The 19,614-nt window shown below is 44.8% G+C and overlaps 1 protein-coding gene across 1 annotated transcript in view; it reads left to right on the plus strand.

Annotated features, from left to right (window-relative positions):
* Positions 1 to 19,614, plus strand: part of Pitpna (phosphatidylinositol transfer protein alpha) — a 37,598-nt gene that overhangs the window by 7,764 nt on the left and 10,220 nt on the right. The window contains exons 3-10 of the mRNA XM_003469683.4: positions 1,628 to 1,773; positions 5,394 to 5,485; positions 12,686 to 12,693; positions 13,718 to 13,792; positions 15,372 to 15,455; positions 17,301 to 17,378; positions 17,532 to 17,642; positions 18,352 to 18,474. Of these exons, the coding sequence (XP_003469731.1) occupies positions 1,628 to 1,773; positions 5,394 to 5,485; positions 12,686 to 12,693; positions 13,718 to 13,792; positions 15,372 to 15,455; positions 17,301 to 17,378; positions 17,532 to 17,642; positions 18,352 to 18,474 (717 nt within the window). The remainder of the gene's footprint in view (positions 1 to 1,627; positions 1,774 to 5,393; positions 5,486 to 12,685; positions 12,694 to 13,717; positions 13,793 to 15,371; positions 15,456 to 17,300; positions 17,379 to 17,531; positions 17,643 to 18,351; positions 18,475 to 19,614) is intronic.

Here is a 19,614-nt window from a genome sequence, read left to right on the forward strand (position 1 = left end):
CTTAGATTTGCAAGGTCAAGGTGACTGGCTCTCATCCTGTTGTTCCTCTTTGTGGGATTAACTGAGCCTTGATCACTTGTCTGGGCCTTTCCTTGGCATTTTGTATGTGTTTTTGCTTTGGAAATTAGGGCTCTTTCAGCTTTGTGGTGACTAGTGAATTGTCGTGGTCTATGCTTTCCCTTCCAGATTGTCCCCAGAAATGTCCCTTAGGAGGCTGCTATAAAACAGGCTTCCAAGTGTGAGGGGACGTAGCCCTGAAAGCTGCTGTGTTGTTTTGCTGGTGCCAGCAGTGGCTCAGGACACCCAGAGGTGCAGCTTGTCTATTTCAGTGTCAAAGAGAGAACCCTGGTCTCTCACCTGCAGGAACTCGGGGAAGGAGAGTGGAGGGTGAGGGAAACCCTAATCTGTGTCCCCAGTATACAGGATCATCCAGCACTGTACTTGTTTTCTCATACTGCCTGAACAGTGGTGCCTGTTTGGTGCTTGCAGCAGTGGGGGAGATGTGTCCTTTGTTATGGATGTAACTTCCTTCATTAACAGCCACTGTTCATTCTCTCTTCACCATGTTTCTCCCTGCAGTGACTTTCCTCAGAGAAAGGGGCAGAAGGGCCAGGCCTGGGCACTGCCTGAGGGGGCCAGCGGAGGCCAGTGGTTTTGGCTGGTGACTTGATAGGGTGGCATGAGACCCAAATAAAGGAAAAGCAGGCTTTTGCCATCTAGTAATTGCCAACACAGAAGAGGCAGTGAGCCAGCAGACTGGGCAAGGAATCTACTGTTAATACGGAAGCAGTAGTACCTGTTTCAGGCCCACCGGGAACCTGGGAAGCCTCAGGAGGTTTGATTGCCTGAAATGCTCTTTTTTTTTGTCTTTTTTTTTGAGACAGGGTCTCGCTATGCAGTTCAGGCTGGCCTTGAGCTCACTTTGTAGCCCAGGCTGGTCTCAACTCGCAACCATCCTCCCACATCAGCCTCCCTAGTGCTGGGATTACAGGCGTGAGCCCCCACGCCTGAAAAAATGCTCTTTCTTGAGTTCCTTGCAGGGTGAAGAGGGGTCCCAACCCTAGAGAAAAAGCAAGTAGATGAATCTGCTTTACAATAGAGATCGATTTTACAGAGCACTGGATAACTTGCATTTGACAAGCAGTTGTGTCTTAGGACCTGGGTTTTGTTTTGTTTTTGGTCATTTTGAGGCAAGGTTTCACCATGCAGTTCAGGCTGGCCTTGAACTTGCAGTGATCCTCCTGCCTCAGCCTCCCGAGTGCTGGGATTACAGGTGTGCACCACCACATGAATGGACTAAAGAGATACAGTATCTGCTAGCCAAAGATCCTGTTTTGGGAGTATTAATACAGTACCAGACAGAACAGACAAAACTACTTTGAAGATTCTGTATGGTCACCTGTCTCTTTAAACCTTTATGGACAAAGTAAAAAAATTAAACTTAAATGATGGCTAAAGTAAGGCCCTGGAGCAGCATTCTCAGCAGCTTTGGGTAGATTTGGGCAAGGCCTGTTGTGAAACTCTAGGATGAGCTTCTGAATTAAGGAAGACCCCATGATCTACTTGGAAGTTACCAGCAACCATACTGTGTAGCCATTGGGAATAATGTGTTACTCTGTTTCTTTAGTATCAAGTAGGGCAGCTGTATTCTGTGGCTGAGGCCAGTAAAAATGAAACTGGTGGTGGTGAAGGTGTGGAGGTCCTGGTGAACGAGCCCTATGAGAAGGATGGAGAGAAGGGCCAGTACACACACAAGATCTACCACTTGCAGAGGTACGTGACCAAGGCTGCAGGGCAGGAACGCTGGCCTGATTTGGAAGTCAGGTGGGCGTCTCTGGGTTTGTAATTGGCTGTTTGTAACTGGCCTCACCTGTGAGCGTGGGCATAGATGGCTTTGTTCATTTAAGTAAAAAAAATTTTTTTTGGTACCAGGGATCAAACTCACAACCTTGAGCTTGCCAGGCAGGCACTTATGCCCCTGAGCTAAATCCCCAGCCCAAAAAATTCTTATTTAAAAACAAAATAAAAACACTACTTGTTCCCCTAGGCTCCAAGTCTCCAGACATGCTACTTTGTGGTTTTACTGTTAATTTACATAAATAGGTTCCTACTACCATGTATGCGGCATTTTTTGCTCATTTTTTGTGCATCAGCTTATCACTCCCAGCACATCCTGCCTCATTGTTTTAAAGCACACATAACATAAATGTTATGTGCTTGGCAGATGTGCTGTAAGCTTTTTAACCAGTTCTCTCTTGATGTATATTTGTAGTCACTTACATACTCCAGGATAAATCTTTTTTTTTTTAATTTTTGTTGTTTGTTTTGGTGCCAGGAATTGAACCTATGGACTTCATACTAGACTATATCCTCATCGCTCTTAGTTCTTGATTTTGGCACAGAATCTCACAAGGTTCTTACATTGCCCAGGCTGAGCCTGAACTTGTGGTTTTCCTGCCTTAGCCTTCCAGGAAGCTGAGATTTCAATCATGTACTCTGTGCCTGGCTACCAATTTCATTTTCATTTGCTAAAATCCCTGATCCCTAATCTGCCTAATCTCATACTCTGGTGATAGAAAGTGCTAGACACAGAAGCGTTCAGGGTTTTGCAGGGCAGGAGCAGGACAGCAACTCTGGGAGGTGGGTAAATCTCACTGATCCTATTCCCTGGTCACAGCCTCTTTGTTCTTAGTGTTTCTTCTGGCTTCTCCATTCCTCTTCTGAATCGACCATTAACTAAAGAGTTAGCAGTAGGTTAAGATTAGATAATTCCTGCCCTGTAGCCTGTTTGTGTTTTTGTTTTCTTTCCAACACAGTCTTGCCAACTTGAACCATCTGAGGTATGTTCATGACTGTCTTACTGAGTGGCTTGTGCCACCGATGTTATAAATGGATCCAACCACCCTTATCAATCTTTTTACTAACAAAATTAATAAGTCTCCCTCATGGGATAGTCATGCATGCACTGCTTGTGGTTCAAGCCACCCAACAGCAAGACGTACGAATTACGGCCTATTGTGAACATGTTACAGATGACTTTGAAAAGAGATGGGCCAATTAGTAGCAGAGAGGAGGTCCGTGCATAAGGAGGTTAAGATCTGTCTTAACCTGCCTCATATCAAGGGCTGTTACCACCATTCTTTCCTTAACATCAAAACAGCCAACTGTAAAAGAAAGCCAACTGGGACTGCCACTAATCTGTCCTCAAGCAAATAAGAGCCTTCCCAGCAAATCAAGTTCTGTTGACTCACACCCTTATCCCTAAAATGTCCATTTTTTTTCACTGTCTGGCCTGGATTACTACTAAGCTCTCCACTGGTGTCCCTGCTTTCCAGCTCTCCACAGAGCTGTGAGGGCTCTGACTGGAAGACCTGTTGCCCCACTTGAAAGCTATGGATGGTTTCCCTTTGCCCCTGGGTGAAGGCCAAACTTTTTGGGGAGAGGGTACCAGGGATCATACTCATGACCTTGTGCTTGCCAAGCAGGTGCTTGTACTGCTGAGCTAAATCCCTTGGCCTGAAGTCCAAACTTTCTGACATAACTTGCAGGGTCTTTTTTTTTTTGAATTAGTACCAGGGATCGAACTCACGACCACCTGCTTGCAAGGCAGGTGCTTATGCGCTGAGCTAAATCCCCAGCCCCTACTTACAGGATCTTTTATGACTTGGCCCCTGCATGTTCTTTTGCATTCCCGACCTTGCACCTTGCATCAGCTCCTCTGAACTTTTCCCAGCTTTGCTGTCCCACTTCCATCATACCATGTAGTTGAGTCCTATATGGTCTCTATTCTGTGTGTCTTTTTTTTTTTTTTTTAATGTTTTTGAGATAGAATCTCTCTATGCGATTCAGGCTGGCCTTGAACTCACTTTGCAGCCCAGCCCAATCTCGAATTTGCAATGATCCTTCTGCCACAGCCTCCTGATGCTGGGATTACAGGCCTGTGTCCCATGCCTGGCTCCTATACTGGGTCTTTGTGATATTGCAGAGGATTCTGCCCAGAGCCTGCCCTTCCTCTGCGTGTTTTTGTAGTGCTCAGACCAGAAGAGCTCTGTGCTCACCCACCTACCTTCAGTGTTGTCATTTGCCTACTTATGCTCTTCACTGTTTGGGTTCTCTATGTGTCCCAGCATGTGACACATGGAAGTATCATCTGAGTATGAATTACATTCTGGCTTTGAGTGAGAGTTAGATCTCTGTTGAAGTTAGTTCTTTCTCTTAGGCCTGAGATACTAGGATGATGAAGTTGCTAGAGCTACTGACAGATTTTTTGTGTGTGTTGTTTTGGTTTTTTACTGGTACCGGGGATCGAACTCAGGACCGCCTGATTGCAAGGCAGGTGCTTATGCCGTTGAGCTAAATTCCCAGCCCAAGCTACTAAAAATTATAAAAATTTCTAATTAAAAACCAAGAAAGAGCAAGGATTTAGCTCAGTGGCATAAATGCCTGCCTGGCAAGTGTGAGGTCCTGAGTTCGATCCTTGACACCAAAAAAAACAAAAAACAAAAAAACCAAAAAACAAGAAAGATAGGCAGGCATGGTGACATGCCTTATAATCCCAGCACTCTGGGAGCTTGAGCAGGAAAAGCATAAGTTCCACCCAGCCTGGGTGATTTAAGGACTCAGCAAGACCCTGTCGTCCCTGCCCACACACACACCAAAAGTGGCTGAGACTATAGCTCAGTGTGAAGGCCTTGGGTTCAATCCCCAGTAACATTCCTCCTCCCCTTCAAAAGTTTGGTTCATACTTTACATATTTTTCTACAACCTGAGATGAAAATTGAATAGAAGAAAGCACTTGGGGCCATGGATTTAGCTCAGTGGCGTAAGTAAATCAGTGGCGTAAGTGCCTGCCTGGCGAATGTGTGGTTGTGAGTTCGATCTGAGGCACCAGAAAAAGAAAGCATTTGACCCGAGAAGCAGATGACCCAAAGGCCCACCTTTTCCCCTAGAACTTACAAAGGTAAACCAGATCCTCTCAGATCCCACCTTCAGTCAGTCAGCTGGTTACCTTGTCCCATAAACCTGGGCTGAGGAGGACAGGCTGTTTTTGCGTAGTATCTTCATCTGTGTAGTACCTACCCTGTGCCCACTGAGCTCTGCACAGAATGCATAATGAGCGTGTCATGGCCAGTAGGCCACAGTGAATAGTCTGGGGCCTTATAGGCTAGCCTGGTCCTGGTGAGTGGTGGGGCAAGTTTTGGGCAATGTTGGTATCCAGTTAAGCTGGGATATGAGGCTCTGGCTTATCATAAATGTAACCTGCTTATCTCATGGAAACCTGCTTGTCAACTCCCCTTTGAAGAAAGAAGCTGTGTCCCTGGGTTGAAACATGATGTAAAAGCCTGTCATCACTTTCTTCCCCTGTATCTCATCACTCCTTTTTTTTGATATAGCAAAGTACCCACATTTGTCCGAATGCTGGCCCCAGAGGGAGCCCTAAATATACACGAGAAGGCATGGAATGCCTACCCTTACTGCAGAACGGGTGAGTGCGCACGAGGCTGAAGGCTGAAGTTTGGGCCCCATGGTGGACGTGCGGGTGTGGTCTAATAGGCCAAGGGCTATTAGGACAGGGCTTCCTGTCCTACCTTGGTTTCTAGACAAGGGAAGGGAGAGGATGAGGTTGGGCTTCTAGCCTGGGGTATGAGTATTGTCTTAATAACACAGTTGTGGACTAGGTTGAAACCACAGGTTAGTCACAGCTTGGGAGCACAAAATTAACCCCTCCTATTTGAGGATGATACAATAATTTTGATTGTTTATACTGCTTGTGAAATCAATGTTGTCTGTATATATTTTGTTGTTTTATTTTGGTTTTTTGATACTGGAGATCAAACTCACAACCTCGCACTTGCCAAAGAGGCCCTTGTGCTGCTGAGCTAAACCCCTGGCTCTGCTTGTATATATTTTGGAAAACACCACTGTCAGCGTCTAGGTAGTCACTTCTAACTTTCAGAGTTTTTACTTTTTTGGTATTGGAAATTGAACCCAGGGCTCTGCACCACTCTACCACTGAGCTATACCTTCACCCCCCCGCCCTTTTTTTTTCTTTTTTCTGGTACTGGGGGTTGAACTCACGACCACCTGCTTGCAAGGCAGGCAGCTTATGCTGCTGAGCTAAATCCCCAGCCCCACCTTCACCCTTCTTTAAATTTTGAGATAGGATCTCACTAAGTTGCCCACCCTGGCCTCAAACTTCAACTCCTAATATTTAGCCTCCCAAGAGGCTGGATTGCAAGCATGTACTACTTAGGTAGGCAGATGGATACATGGATGGCTGGCAGGCAGGCAGACAAATGGAAAGAAAAAAATACACATTTTTCTAGATAAATTTTAGGTCATATGATGACTCAAGTGCATGCCTATAATCCCAGTTACTCTCCAGGGTGGGGCAGGAGGATTTTAAGTTCAAAGCTAGACTGGGCAACTTTAGATAAAAAGCGCAGGAGATACATATCTGTGGTAGAGTGCCCCTGGATTGTGCTACAGTTCCATGTGTAGTACTCTGGCATGTGAATGTGCGGTCAGCTGATCAAACTCATGGATTCTGAATACTGGGCTCAGTATAAACTATGGATCAAAATACTTGGAGTTAGAGATTTAACTCATTCGAAGAGCATTGGGCTAGCAAGTATAAGGCCCTAGATTCAGTCCTTAGCACAGAAAAAAAGGAGGGGGGGAATGTATGGGGAAAATGAATCTGGGCTAGGGTGTAGCTTAGTACACCAGGCCTTGCCTGGCATATGTGATCTGGGTTTAATCTCCAGGATAACTGTCAGTAATGTGAGATAACTATTTATATTGTATAAGGTATTATGGTTTATTTAGGGATAAATGAAGTTATATATGAGAGGATGTGTGTAGGTTTTATGCAAGTAATATGTCATTTGATATAGGAAACTTAGCATGTATTTTGGCATTCTGAGCCTGTGATGATCCTAGAATCAATCGTCAGAGGATTTTTTTTTTTTTGTACTGGGGATCAAACTCACAACCTCCACTTGCCAAGCTGGCACTTGGGCTGCTGAGCTAAACTCCAGAGGATATTGAGGAATGTAAATTTTTTTTTTTTTTTTTGTCTTTTTCCTTTTTATCGGTGCCAGGGATCGAACTCATGACCGCACACTTGCAAGGCAGGCGCTTATGCCGCTGAACTAAACCCCCAGCCCCCTTTCCAGTTTTTTTTTTAAACCCAGGTTTTTGTGCTGAGCTATATCCCCCAAGTCCTTCTTATTCTTTTTTTTTTTTTTTTGTCTTTTTCATTTTTATCAGTACTGGGGATTGAACTCATGACTGCCTGCTTGCAAGGCAGGTGCTTATGCTGCTGAGCTAAATCCCCAGCCCCCTTCCAGTTTTTTTTTTTAAACCCAGGGTTTTTGTGCTGAGCTATATCCCCCAAGTCCTTCTTACTCTTTTTTTTTTTTTTTTGTCTTTTTCATTTTTATCAGTACCAGGGATCGAACTCATGACCGCCTGCTTGCAAGGCAGGTGCTTATGCAGCTGAGCTAAATCCCCAGCCCCTCTTACTCTTTATTTTGAGACAGGGTCTTGCTAAGTTGCTAAATTGCCCAGCCTTGGGTAAAACTTGCTTTCTGTGGAACAGGTATGCACCTATACTTGGCTTATTTTTTTTCCCTAGTGCTAGGGATGAATTCAAAACCTTGCCATGCTGTGCTGTAGGTGAGCGCTGCAGTGCGGGGATGTATCCTCAGTATGCACCCCCACACCTTTTTTTTTTTTTTTTAGTGTTTTTAAGACAGGGTTTTGCTATGCAGTTAGCAAAACACATTGATCCTCCTGCCTCAGCCTCCTGACTGCTGGGATTACAGGCATGTGTCACCATATCTGGTTTTTTCAGTCCTGGGACATGGTTCTGGGTGCAGAATTTGTGCCAATTGAGAGATGCCACTATACCTTGTGTAATTTTTAGAAGAATGTGCTACAGCTAACAAGGCATTTTTATACGCAGCAGAGAAGAAATGTTTTGGATGTTACTTTGAGACAGGGTCTTATGAAGTTGCCCAGGTTAGTCTCAAATTCCTGGGCTCCAGCATCTCCCTGCTCAGCCTCCTGAGAAGCTGGCGGTATGGGTGTACACCGTCACACAGCATGTTGCACTCTCTAAACCATGCTCTTATTGCCATAGGTGTTGAAATTTTCAGCTTTATCTTTGCCTGAAGAAGTAGCACTGAGACTCAGAAGCTTGAGAGAGGCAGTCACAGCAAAGGGCCAGTCCGATTGCCTCTGCCTGCCCTGGGGAAGAGCCAGGTCCAGACTCTAAGCAAAGTTAGTGCAGGAGACCCTGATATTGTTGAGGTAGAGTTGAAATGAGCCTAGTCGTTAATGACAACAGTTTTAGAAACAGTAATCACCAAAGTCCATTGTGTACACATGGACTTTTCTTGATACAGAAGAGAGTTGTACTGAGTATACATGGTAAGAACCTTAGCCATCTTGGCATGAAGGAGGCAAACAGCATGGACTTCTCCATGCCCAGGGCAGGGTTTCTGGGCACAGAGCTTGTGCCAGCCGAGTAATGCCACTCTCTCTTGTGTAATTCTTACAAGAGTGTGGCATATTCTTCACCTGGAAGGATTGACCCTGCTGAGGGCTCTGAATAGATGGCTTGTGCTGAACTAACATGTATCTTGCTGAAGTAGGGTTGGAATACTTTCTGAATTTTTGTTGTTTTTTTGTTTGTTTTTTGGTGCCAGGGATTGAACTGACAACCTTGTGCTTGCCAGGTGGTAGGTGCTTATGCCGCAGAGCTAAATCCCCGGCCCTGTTTTGTTTGTTTTTTGAGAGTAGGTCTTGCTGTATAGTTCAGGCTGGCCTCAAAATGCACTGTGATCCTCCTGCCTCAGCCTCCTGTGGTACAGTTGTGCACCATGATGCCCAGTTTATTTTCCAAACCTTGGCCTGTCTCCTATCTGGTGTTTCTGGGATGAGATGGGAAGGGAAGGGAATGGGGAAAAGGGAGGGAAGACTTGAACTTTCACAGAGAACTTCTACTCTAGACATTTTGAGATTCCTTTTGAGTAGTTCAGACTCAGCTTTTCAAGGTTCCTAAGTTTGAGAAACATCTAGAAGTAGACCTCCTAGATGCAAGATCTCACTGGGGTCCTGAGAGGTTCCCCTGGAACCTGTTTGCGAGGTGGGTGACCTTTCCTCGCAGCAGCCTTCATCTGTTAACACAGACTGCCTGACTCTGGGTGGAGGCTCGGGGTCCTCCTGCCGGCCGGCCTCTGTGTTCCTATCCTGCCTGCTTGCTTTATTGGCTGGGACCTGGCACTCCCTTGATTGTATCTGATAAGATTATCATCCTATGTGACTCAGGCAGTCCTTATCCGGTGGACTTTGGGAGTGACTTAGGTCAGTCCTCTCTAGCCCTCAGTGGGTTCAGTGACCTGTGTCAGGAGATGCAGTTATTCATGGGACCTGAGATGATCCATTGCTTACGTTTAATTGGTTTGGCTGAAAACGCAAACTTCATTACTTCTTAAACATGGAGTAGGAAGCTGTTACATTTTTGGAAGAGAGGCATGGACTCATGTTTGTATCAGGCAGTGTGCAGTGCAGAATGTGTGCACCTATAATCCTAGCACTCAGGAAACTGAGGCAGCAGGATGGATAATTTGAGGCCACCCTGGGCTATTTAATGAGCTTGAAGCCTGTCTAGATTGTGCAGTGAGACCCTGTCTCAAAGAAGAAAAAATAAATATTAAAAGCAGTGAGTAGTGTGGCAGAGTATATTTGGTTAAGGGCCAAAGGTGAATTTTCTTGATGTATAAGAGAGTTGTGTTGAGTTTGTGCTGTAACCTTAGCCAACTTGGCATGAAGGAGTGAAATAGATTTCATGGATTTCTCCATGCCTGGGGCAGGGTTCTGGGTGCAGAGCTTGTGCCAACTTAGAGATGTCACTGCCTCCTGTGTAATTTTTTAGAAAAATATGCTGTAGCTGACAGGACATTTTTGTATGCAACAAGTATTACCTCACATAGATTCTTGACCAAAAGAGAAAGCAAATATAATTTCTAAATACTCTTACAAGAGGAACTGAGTGCAAAAGAAAAGGCTAGTTTCTACCTTGAGTGCTGACCTCACAGAATCCACCTTTCCACCTTTGTACATAATGAACCTGCCATATCAGGTTGGTGAAGTCAGACGCCTCTGCTGCTTTTTTATTTTTATTATTTTTGGTACCAAGGATGGAACTTATGACTTCACGCTTGAGGTACTGAGTTACATCCTCAACCCTGCTTTTATTTATTTTTGAGACAAGGTTTCATGGTAATGCAGACTTACCTTGAGTTCACTATATAGCCCAGGCTGGCCACAGACTTGCCGTGACTTTCCTGCCTCTGCCTCCCAAGTGCTGGGATTACAGGCATGTGCCACCACGTCTAAAAAACACCTGTGCTTTTAAACAAGCAAGGAAGGCTATCCGCCAAGGGCCAATGGGAGAAATTATTAGTTCAAGCATTTTATAAGCTAGGTGTGGTGATACATCCCATAATCTGAGCACTTGGGAGGATGAGGCAGGAACACGGTGAGTTCAAGGCCAGTCTGAGCTATCTTACATAGTGAGTTTAAGGAAGGCCTGGAGTTTGTAGGCTCAAAAACAACACACACGCACATGCACAGCCTTAGCTTGACCTAAGTAGACCAAATCTTGAGGTAGGATGGAGAAAGGAGCATGGAGAGGAATCCTGTGTGCCTTTTGGATAGTTCTGCTCTTACTTTGAGAGAATGGGAAATAGACTGGGGATGCCCTGCTTATCCTTAGCTCTAACTCTTCCCTTACTTTCTCTCTCTCTCTCTCTCTCCTCGGAGCCTGAGGGATAGAGCTATGAAAGTGGGGGATAAGAGGGGTGGTCTGTGGATGAAAATGGAAAGAGGAGGAGAATGTATTTTTCCATTCCTTCCTGGAACCTTTAACTCTCAGGCTGGATACAGTATCATTAAATCATATTTTTAAAATACTTCTACTGGGCATGGTGACATATTTTTGTAATTCCAGTTCAAGGCCAGCTTGAACTACATATAGTAAGACTGCGTCTCCAAAAAAACAAAAACAAAACAAATAAAAACACAGTTAGTCTTATTTGGAAAACCCTGTTTTGTGACTGCAAAGGGTTCCTGGAGGCATTTTTTGTGTATCTGAGGTTGCAGCTCAAAGAAAAGAAATGTTTGGAGGAAAGAGGAGATAGAGAAAGTTTGGGCAAGACTGGTTACCCAAGTTGGCATTAAAGGCCAAGATGGGTTTCAGAAACAAATTTGTCAAGAACTAAGTGGATGTTTTTCAGTGTCTAGCAAAACACTAATGTCTAGAAAATCTCAAATGCCAATTTCGAAAAGTATATTGAAACACAGAATTAATAGTGAAATCAGATATCACTGTTTGAGAATACTGACATGTAGTGAAAAATGTCCACTTGGTTAAACGGTTAAATGGTTAAATAATCAGATTCTTTTTTTCTTTTCATTTTTTTTTCTTTGGTACCAGGGATTAAACTCATGACCATGCGCTTTCCCGGCAGGCGCTTATGCCACTGAGCTAAACCCTGGCCCCAATGATCAGATTCTCGTGCTTGTTCATCAGGACATCTGTCCATGTAGAGTTGAAGCTAGAGTACATGGATTCAGAGTGAGGTTGCTGGAGAAGTTTGGTGATTGTCATCCTTCAGCCAGCCAGGCTAACTCCGCTGTCTCCACTAGGGGTGGAGCTCTGTTCCGTATTAGTGCTGTGGAATTTCTGCCTCGTTGGCCTTTTTGAACTTCTCTTTAACGGGTGTTAAACCCATCATTTCCTTTTTTCTGCCATGATTTTCTTAAACTGCTAATGGAGCAATGATTTCAGTATAGACCTTTTAGTTACAATCCTAATCTACTTTTCTACCAAATGTCATTCATTGAACTTGGTGAGCTTAGCAGATAGAATTTTGAGTTACTTCTTATACATGATGGCTTCTAGCCCTTACATATCAACTTTCTCATTTCCGTTTTAGAGGGAGCCTTAGTTTCACTGTTGAAGCCATAGAGCTTGTTGGCTTTGTATATTCTCCAAGCACGGCATTCATCAGAGAACGCCATCGCTTCTAAATTCAGCGGGTACAGAGTGAAATGAACCAAGTTTTGTCAGGAGGAGAGCTAAGTCTGTTCCCCCGTGACATGAGAGCTGCAGTCGTTTTCTCTGATAAATAATTGAATTGTGCTGTTTGAGGGGGTCGCATTACAAGGAGCAGGGGTGAAGGGCAGGAGGGGTCTGGTTACAGTGTGGGGAAGGCTGCCATAAGCAGACAGACCTCACCTGGCTCAGCAGGAGCTGCTCTGCATCCAGGCTGCAGAGGTGGAAACCCAGCTGACCAACAGCAGTGGGTCACACAGCTACAATGAATGGGAGAAGAGTCCCTTTCCTGTCCTGCTCGGAAGAATTGCAGGAAACTCACGGCAGCATTGCTTAAAATTCCAGATCTGGTCTTTTGAGATCTTCGTATAGTGCAACTTGAGGGGCATTGGTGCGTTGAATTATTCTCAACAACACACTGGGGTGTGGAAGTGACTATGGAATAAGCCACAAGCCATGGGGAATTCTGTTATTCATGATCTCTGGGGAAGGAGGAAGATATTTATATTTTGGTTAATCTTTTTTCTCTCTTCTTTCCATGTCCGTGCCTTGGAGCAGTTATTACAGTAAGTATTGTGGTGGTGGTGATGCAGGTTGGGACTGTAGGTAATTTATAAGAGATGGAGAAAAAAATGTATCTGCACAAGTGGAGGTCCTGGCCATTCTCTTCTTCCCCTTGTGTGACATTTGGAGTTGTCAAAACTGACTTTTCAATTCTGATAAAGAATGCACTAGTTGACCTGGTAGCTTCTTAAGCTGCAGTTGGCTCGTGACTGTCCAAGTGTGTCCTGGCTCTGGGTCCTGTGTGGACAGAATAACTGGAGACTCCCCCCAGATCATGCCTACTCAGGGTTAGAGAGCTCAGGGAGCGCTGCCTCTTGGCAAATTGTGAAATCCACAGAATTTCTCTTCTGAGACCATCCCTTTTGTGGCTTCCCTTCCTCACCAGCTCTGAGTGTGCCCGTTCGAGTGCCTAGTTCCTTCCAGGAAACAAATTCTTGTTGAGGTGGGGTAGTAATGGGTTGAGTTCCTCCTTTGAATAACTCCTTTTTTTTTTTTTTTTTTTTTTTTTTTTTTTCTTTTATATTCATTCTACTTTTTTCAAAGCACTAAGGGAAGGAGACAGCATGAATGGTTTCCTCTGCAAAAAGCTAGTTGGGGGGAAGGGACTGTGATGAACATTTTTTGTTGTTTGGGAAGTCTTCTGTGCTCTTTCCACAGATCTAGTTACCCATTAGCACCTTCGTATGAAGCAAGTAGTGTGGAAGACTGGTTAAATACATGAATTCTAAAGTCACGTAAACTTGTTTTTTTTTACCCAACCCTTTGATGATCTCAGTGGCCTTGGACAAGCCACCTAATCTTTTCAATTTCACTTTCCTCATCTGTAAAATGAAGATGACTATACACCTTCTATGGTGACAGGAGGGCTCACCTTGTGGTAATGCAGGCCTGGTGTATTATGGGCTTGCAGTCATGGTAGCTGTAGTTGCTAGGCAGTCTCCTAACTGCTTGTGGTCTAGTGGTGGGAGGTGGCTAATTTCCAGCTGTGAGCCTAGTGACTATATGGTGTTTTCTTCTCTCTTCCAGAATGAGTACATGAAGGAAGACTTTCTGATTAAAATTGAGACCTGGCACAAACCGGATCTTGGCACCCAGGAGAATGTAAGGCATTACATCCCGAGAGACCCAAGGGGGTTTCCAGGTGCTAGAGTAGGGTCTTGGGGCTCTCTATCTGTGCCAGGCAATTCTGCCTGTGGTCCTCTTTTGCCTGTCGCAAAAGGCAGTAGCCTCTCCTCAGACCTCTTCTACCAAAAATGGGATTGCCCATTTTTGATTTGTAAAAAATGATTTCCAAGATTCTTTATCAGGCCTTCCTATAGTGCACTAAGTCTAAAATACTGTTCCTGACACAGAGGAGCTGTTTGTTTATTTATTTATTGAGACAGGGTCTCACTATGCAGTTCAAGCTAACCTTGAGCTCACTTTGTAACTCAGCCTGGTCTCTAACTGGTAACAATCCTCGAAATATGCCTGTCTTTTTTGTTTCCTTAGTAATTTCATGCCTCAGAACTTAATAGACATCTTTCTCACATACATGAAATAAGGTATGCAAGGAGATTCTTTCCTGCATTGTTCTGTATAACCAAACATTAAAAACAACACAAGCCAAGAATGGTGGTACAGACCTGTAATCCCAGCACTCAGAAGGATCATTATCAGTTCAAGGCCAGCCTGGGATATATAGTGAGTTTAAAGTCAGCCTGAACTACTTAGTGAGACCCTGCCTCATAAATAAATAAATAATGCATACATACAACACAGGATCCCATCAGTGGAACACCATTAAATATAATTGTGCAGCCAAATGGTGATATACTATACAGTCATGAAGAAGAGCCATCAGGAAAAATCCTTAAAACGTATTGTTTGTTGGTCATGGCATTAGACACCTGTAATCCCACCACTTGGATGTGAGGCAGGAGGATCACTAGCTTGAGACCCTCTGGGTAAGTTAATGGGATCTTATGTCAAAATAGAAAATAAAAGGGCTGGGGACATAGCTCAGTGCAAAGGCCATGGCTTTAATCCCTAGTCTTCCTCCCCTCCATGTTCAATAAAAAAAGCAAGACATAAAGTGGTGCACATCTGTACTAGTGTTGTATTAAAAGGAAAATCTATGTACATGCATAGACATTAGTGGTAGTATCTATCCCTGGAGTGGGGCTGGGACAAGCACAGGAGGAAGAGTTCTTCCTGGTCTCATTTCATTTCGAATTTGTGTCATAATTTTATATGAACACGTGTGAAAATCAGCATTATGTGTCAAAGCAGGCAACATTTCCAGGAATGTTCGGTCTTTAGCAAGGGACATATAGAAACAATGTGTAGCAGTCATTCTCAAATTTACATCTATTTAAAATTCAATCACTTAGGCCAGGGATTTAACTCAGTGGCAAAGCACCTGCCTAGCAAGCGCAAGGTTATAAGTTTGATTCCCATACCAAAAATAATAGTAATAAAATTGAATCTCTCTTTTTTTTTTCTTTTCCCTTGCTTTGTATAATTTTGTACAGATTATTTCTTATTCCTTGAGATCAGAAATGTTTCACATTTCAGATTTTGGAATATTTGCTTATATAATGACATACCTTGGGAATGGGTCCCATGAATAAGCAAAATTAATTTATGTTTCATGTCAGCTTACACATTCAGCCTGAAGATAATTCCCTCTTTCTTCCAGGTGCATAAGCTGGAGCCTGAGACATGGAAACATGTGGAAGCCATATATATAGACATTGCAGATCGAAGCCAAGTACTTAGCAAGGTAGGAGTACATAAAGAGTAGGATGCAGGAATGATTTCTAAATGTCAGAGAAACCAGGAAACTAAGACCCAGTAGGTTGAAAAGGAAGTTCTTTCTGGTGTTGTTTATTGTGGCTTTACTTTATTTTCGGTTTTTTTGAGATAGGGTCTGTCTATGTAGTTCAGGCTGTCACTGGCCACATGTAGCTTGTTTTTTTTTTTTTTTTTTTTTTTTTTTGGTCATCTTTTTTGAGACGGGGTCTCACTATGCAGTTCAGGCTGGCCTTGAGCTCAATTTGTAGCCTAGGCTGGTCTCAAACTCGCAACGATCCTCCCACCTCAGCCTCCCGAGTGCTGGGATTACAGCATAAGCCACCACACGCAGCTATGTTTGTTTGTTTGTTTGTTTTGGTCTTTTTCCTTTTTATCGGTACTGGGGATCGAACTCATAACTGCCTGCTTGCAAGGCAGGCGTTTATGCCGCTGAGCTAAATCCCCAGCCCCGTTTGTTATATTTTTAAAGATAGTATTAAGAATTCCCTTTTCTGGAGCTCAGTGGCACAGTGCCTTCCTGGCAGTCAAAATTCAGAGTAACGTTTATTGTCGCCCATTGAATACATTGTTGGTTTTTTAGTTCCAGTGAGAGGCACACAATATAAAGAGAAAAGCACCCTGCCTTCAGAAGTTGGTGATGACTTTTCAGAGTAGCAAACACTTGAGCAGGTGCAGGGAAAAGGGTCCACTGTGAGGACTCAGGCCTGTCTAGCTTGCTCAGTGTTATGTTCCCAGGAAGTATCTGTTTAGGGAGTGGAAAGGTTAGGTTTCCCCTCACTCAGGACTGTGAAGTGCAGGGCACCCGGACGCCCAGGCCTGTGCTGTACCCCAGGCCTGTTCTGTACCCTAGGCCTTGCTGCAGAGCTGAGTGCCAGCGGCTCCATCCAGGAAGAATCACCACGCATTAGAGGCCAGCCTGGTCTACATAGTTTAGTGTGTTCAAGGCCAGCCTGAACTACATAGCAAGACTGTAGTTCTCGAAAATCAAAAGTACAGAAAAAAAATAATTTAAATTTCACTGCAACTGACCAGTATTTCACAGAAAGTATGCTTTAGATTCTATGCTTTTCCAGTTTAGTGATTTCATTAAAACATTCAGAGGCAGATTGGACTAGAAGATTTCAAGAAAGATGTCCATTTGTTCTTTGTTCTGGGTATAGTTTAAAACCACCTGCAGAGTCCTGCAGGCTTATATCTGTAATCCCAGCACTCTAGGAGGCTGAGGCAGGAGGATCATGACTCTGAGTATCATTGGCCTAAGCCATTTAGTAAATTAGGGAGACCACATCTCAAATTAAAAAATAAAAAGAGCTGGGTGGGGAGGTGTCTCAGTACAGAAGCTCTCCATTCAGTCCCCAGTACTATTAAAAATAAGTAAAAAGTCCCCTGCAGAGATTTTTTTTTTAATCCATGTTGCCTTTACTTGCAGGTATTCTTTGTCACTTGGAAGGTAGGGTAACTGGAGAACTATAAGTTCTTCCCTGACAGTTAGGGTGTTCATCAGGTTGAAAATCTCTATTTTAAACACTGCAAATATATGTGCTTCCTCAGGTAGTTTGGTGACACTTTTGTACTGGTAAATTGGAAACAAACCCTGGCAGGAAAAAAAAAAAAAATCACAGGACACTCCTGAGAAATGCAAACAGTTCTAACTCCTGTTTATAACATTTCCCCATATATATGAGTGCCAGCAGCATCAAGAACTGGTTGTGAATGTGAAGTATATTCTGTGTAAAAATCTGCTCTTCTCTTGCCCTCTCTTCCCTCTGTCTCCTCTCCCTTCCTCTGTGACCCTAATCACACAACCTCTCAGGATTACAAGGCAGAAGAAGACCCAGCAAAATTTAAATCTGTCAAAACAGGCCGAGGACCTTTGGGCGCAAATTGGAAGGTGCAGTTCACCCCCTCACCGCTGGGGGGCCGGGCACAGTGTGGGTGGGGCTCCCCTGGGAGCCTGGAATGGCTGGGACTGGGCAGAGGGACAGCTTGCCTGCCGTCTTTCCACTAAGTTACTGGCCTGCCTCTCTGTCTGTTCCTAATGTAGCAAGAACTTGTAAATCAGAAAGACTGCCCATATATGTGTGCATACAAACTGGTTACCGTCAAGTTCAAGTGGTGGGGCCTGCAGAGTAAAGTGGAGAACTTTATACACAAGGTCAGTGCACGGCGAGGGTTGGGTGTGCGCATGCGTGTTGGTAAGAGGTATGTAGCTTAACCAGGGAAGACCACTCAACCCATGTGACCTGTACCCTACCTGGCTTGGTTTCCCTGTGTTTCCCTGTCTGATAGTTCACTGCCATCTGTCCAGGGCACCACATGTGACAGGGAAACGGGAAGGGACTTTCTATTTCTGAAGTATAAATAACACTCAGCCTCTTTTGAGTCCAAAAGACAAGAGGTACCACAAGCCAAATTCTCCAGTGTTCTGAGTTACTCACTGGGCAGACCTCGAGAGTTTTATAGCCTTTTAATTCTCTGTGTTAGAGATACTTTTGGGCTGTGTTTCATAGCAGCTGCTAAGTTACAGCCTGGTTTTTGGGAAGAGGCATGATGGAAATCTGGAAGTTGCTTTGGACCTTAGCTTGGCTAGCAGCTCACAGGTTGCCTGTCTTAGGCAGAAGACTTAGCCATGAAGCAGACACGCATCCTTTCTTGGGGGCTGGATGAAGCTTGAAGCCACCTTTTAGATATGTCAAGGCAGAAGTCACTCTGTGTGGCTCGTACCAGTAAGGCAGCCAGGCATCTGTTCTCCCGCTCTGCCAGTCCTGTACAGTGGATGTGAGCATACATGGAGACTGAGAGGAGGAGAATGTCACAGTGGCCTTTACCTTCTGTGTTCTAATGAGGTCCCTTCCTTTTTATAGCAAGAGAGGCGTCTGTTTACAAATTTCCACAGGCAGCTGTTCTGTTGGCTGGACAAGTGGGTTGATCTGACTATGGACGACATTCGAAGGATGGAAGAAGAGACGAAGAGACAGCTGGATGAGGTGAGCCGAAGGCCAGAAGACACTGTGGCCCTCAGTAAGATAAATATGAGGCTGTTACGGAGACTGTTATGCTGGAGCACTTCCTGTAGTTCTAGGAACACGTCAGGGTCCACTGTGGGGGAAGCCCACTGCCAGGCATTATGGGAACTTCAAGAAGCCAGCCAGCCTATGCTCGGGAATGTGCAGTCCAGTCGGGTCCTTGGCACACAGACAGGAATAGAAACAGGAGCATGTGCCTAGTGAGGAATACAGTGATCCCTGTGTCAGGCGCGAGTGGTCCTGGGCTGCAGAGTTGGAGGTGACCCTGGGAAAGGCAGGTGAGGCTGATCCATGAATATCATATGTGTTACCCACAGAGGACAGCAGTGACACATGCAGAGGCTGACAGTTCTAGACAGCTGTTTTGAGTCTGGAACTTTTTTTGCTATTTTTATTTTTGGCCTTGGCACAGATCCCAGAGGGCAAGTTCTTTGCTTCCTGCATGGGAGCCTGAAGACCCAGCTCTCCTGCCCCATTTGGGGAGGCTTCCCTAAGAAGCTGGCTCAGTGGAGTTGGCCGGTGGATGACAGGCATGTCCGGTGTGCCAGCCCTGTTCCATCCCGCTGTCGTCATAACTCCTGTGAGGCGGCAGCTGACATAAGTATAACAGCACAATGCTGCCTGCTCCAGAGCCATAGCTTGCCTCTACTCCCTTGAGGTGCCACTTGGAGCCCTGTTGCCCTCTTGGGGCTAAACACAAGACCGGAAGCACTGTTTCTTCAGAACTGCCATCCATGTCTGTCCTTGTGCCCTGGATGGGGCTGGCATGGAGCCTGGAGGCCAGCAGAGGTCTTGCTTCGCAGCACTCTTGCTCGCCTCTGCAGCAGGCCCTCCTGGGAAAAACAGGCCTTGGCATTTTCACCCTGCTGGCCTTGCGGGGGCCTGGGCCCGGGCCCCAAGTCTGTCCTCCCTCTGGAGCCCCTAGAGAACTGTTTTTATTGTTCAGCTCACATTTTCCTTGGCTCTGTCACTAGTAAGTGGCACACCAAGTCTCTCCTAAAGGCAGGTGTTTTAGTTATCCATTCAGGTATATTTGGCAGTGAAGTGGCAGGATTTTGGGGCCCAGCCCCTGATTCTTCTAACAATCCTCAGGAAGAGGTA

This window comes from Cavia porcellus, unplaced genomic scaffold (assembly GCF_034190915.1).
Source record: "Cavia porcellus strain 051 isolate PalLab524CR breed Dunkin Hartley unplaced genomic scaffold, mCavPor4.1 scaffold_6, whole genome shotgun sequence".
Classification (NCBI taxonomy): Eukaryota; Metazoa; Chordata; class Mammalia; order Rodentia; family Caviidae; genus Cavia; species Cavia porcellus.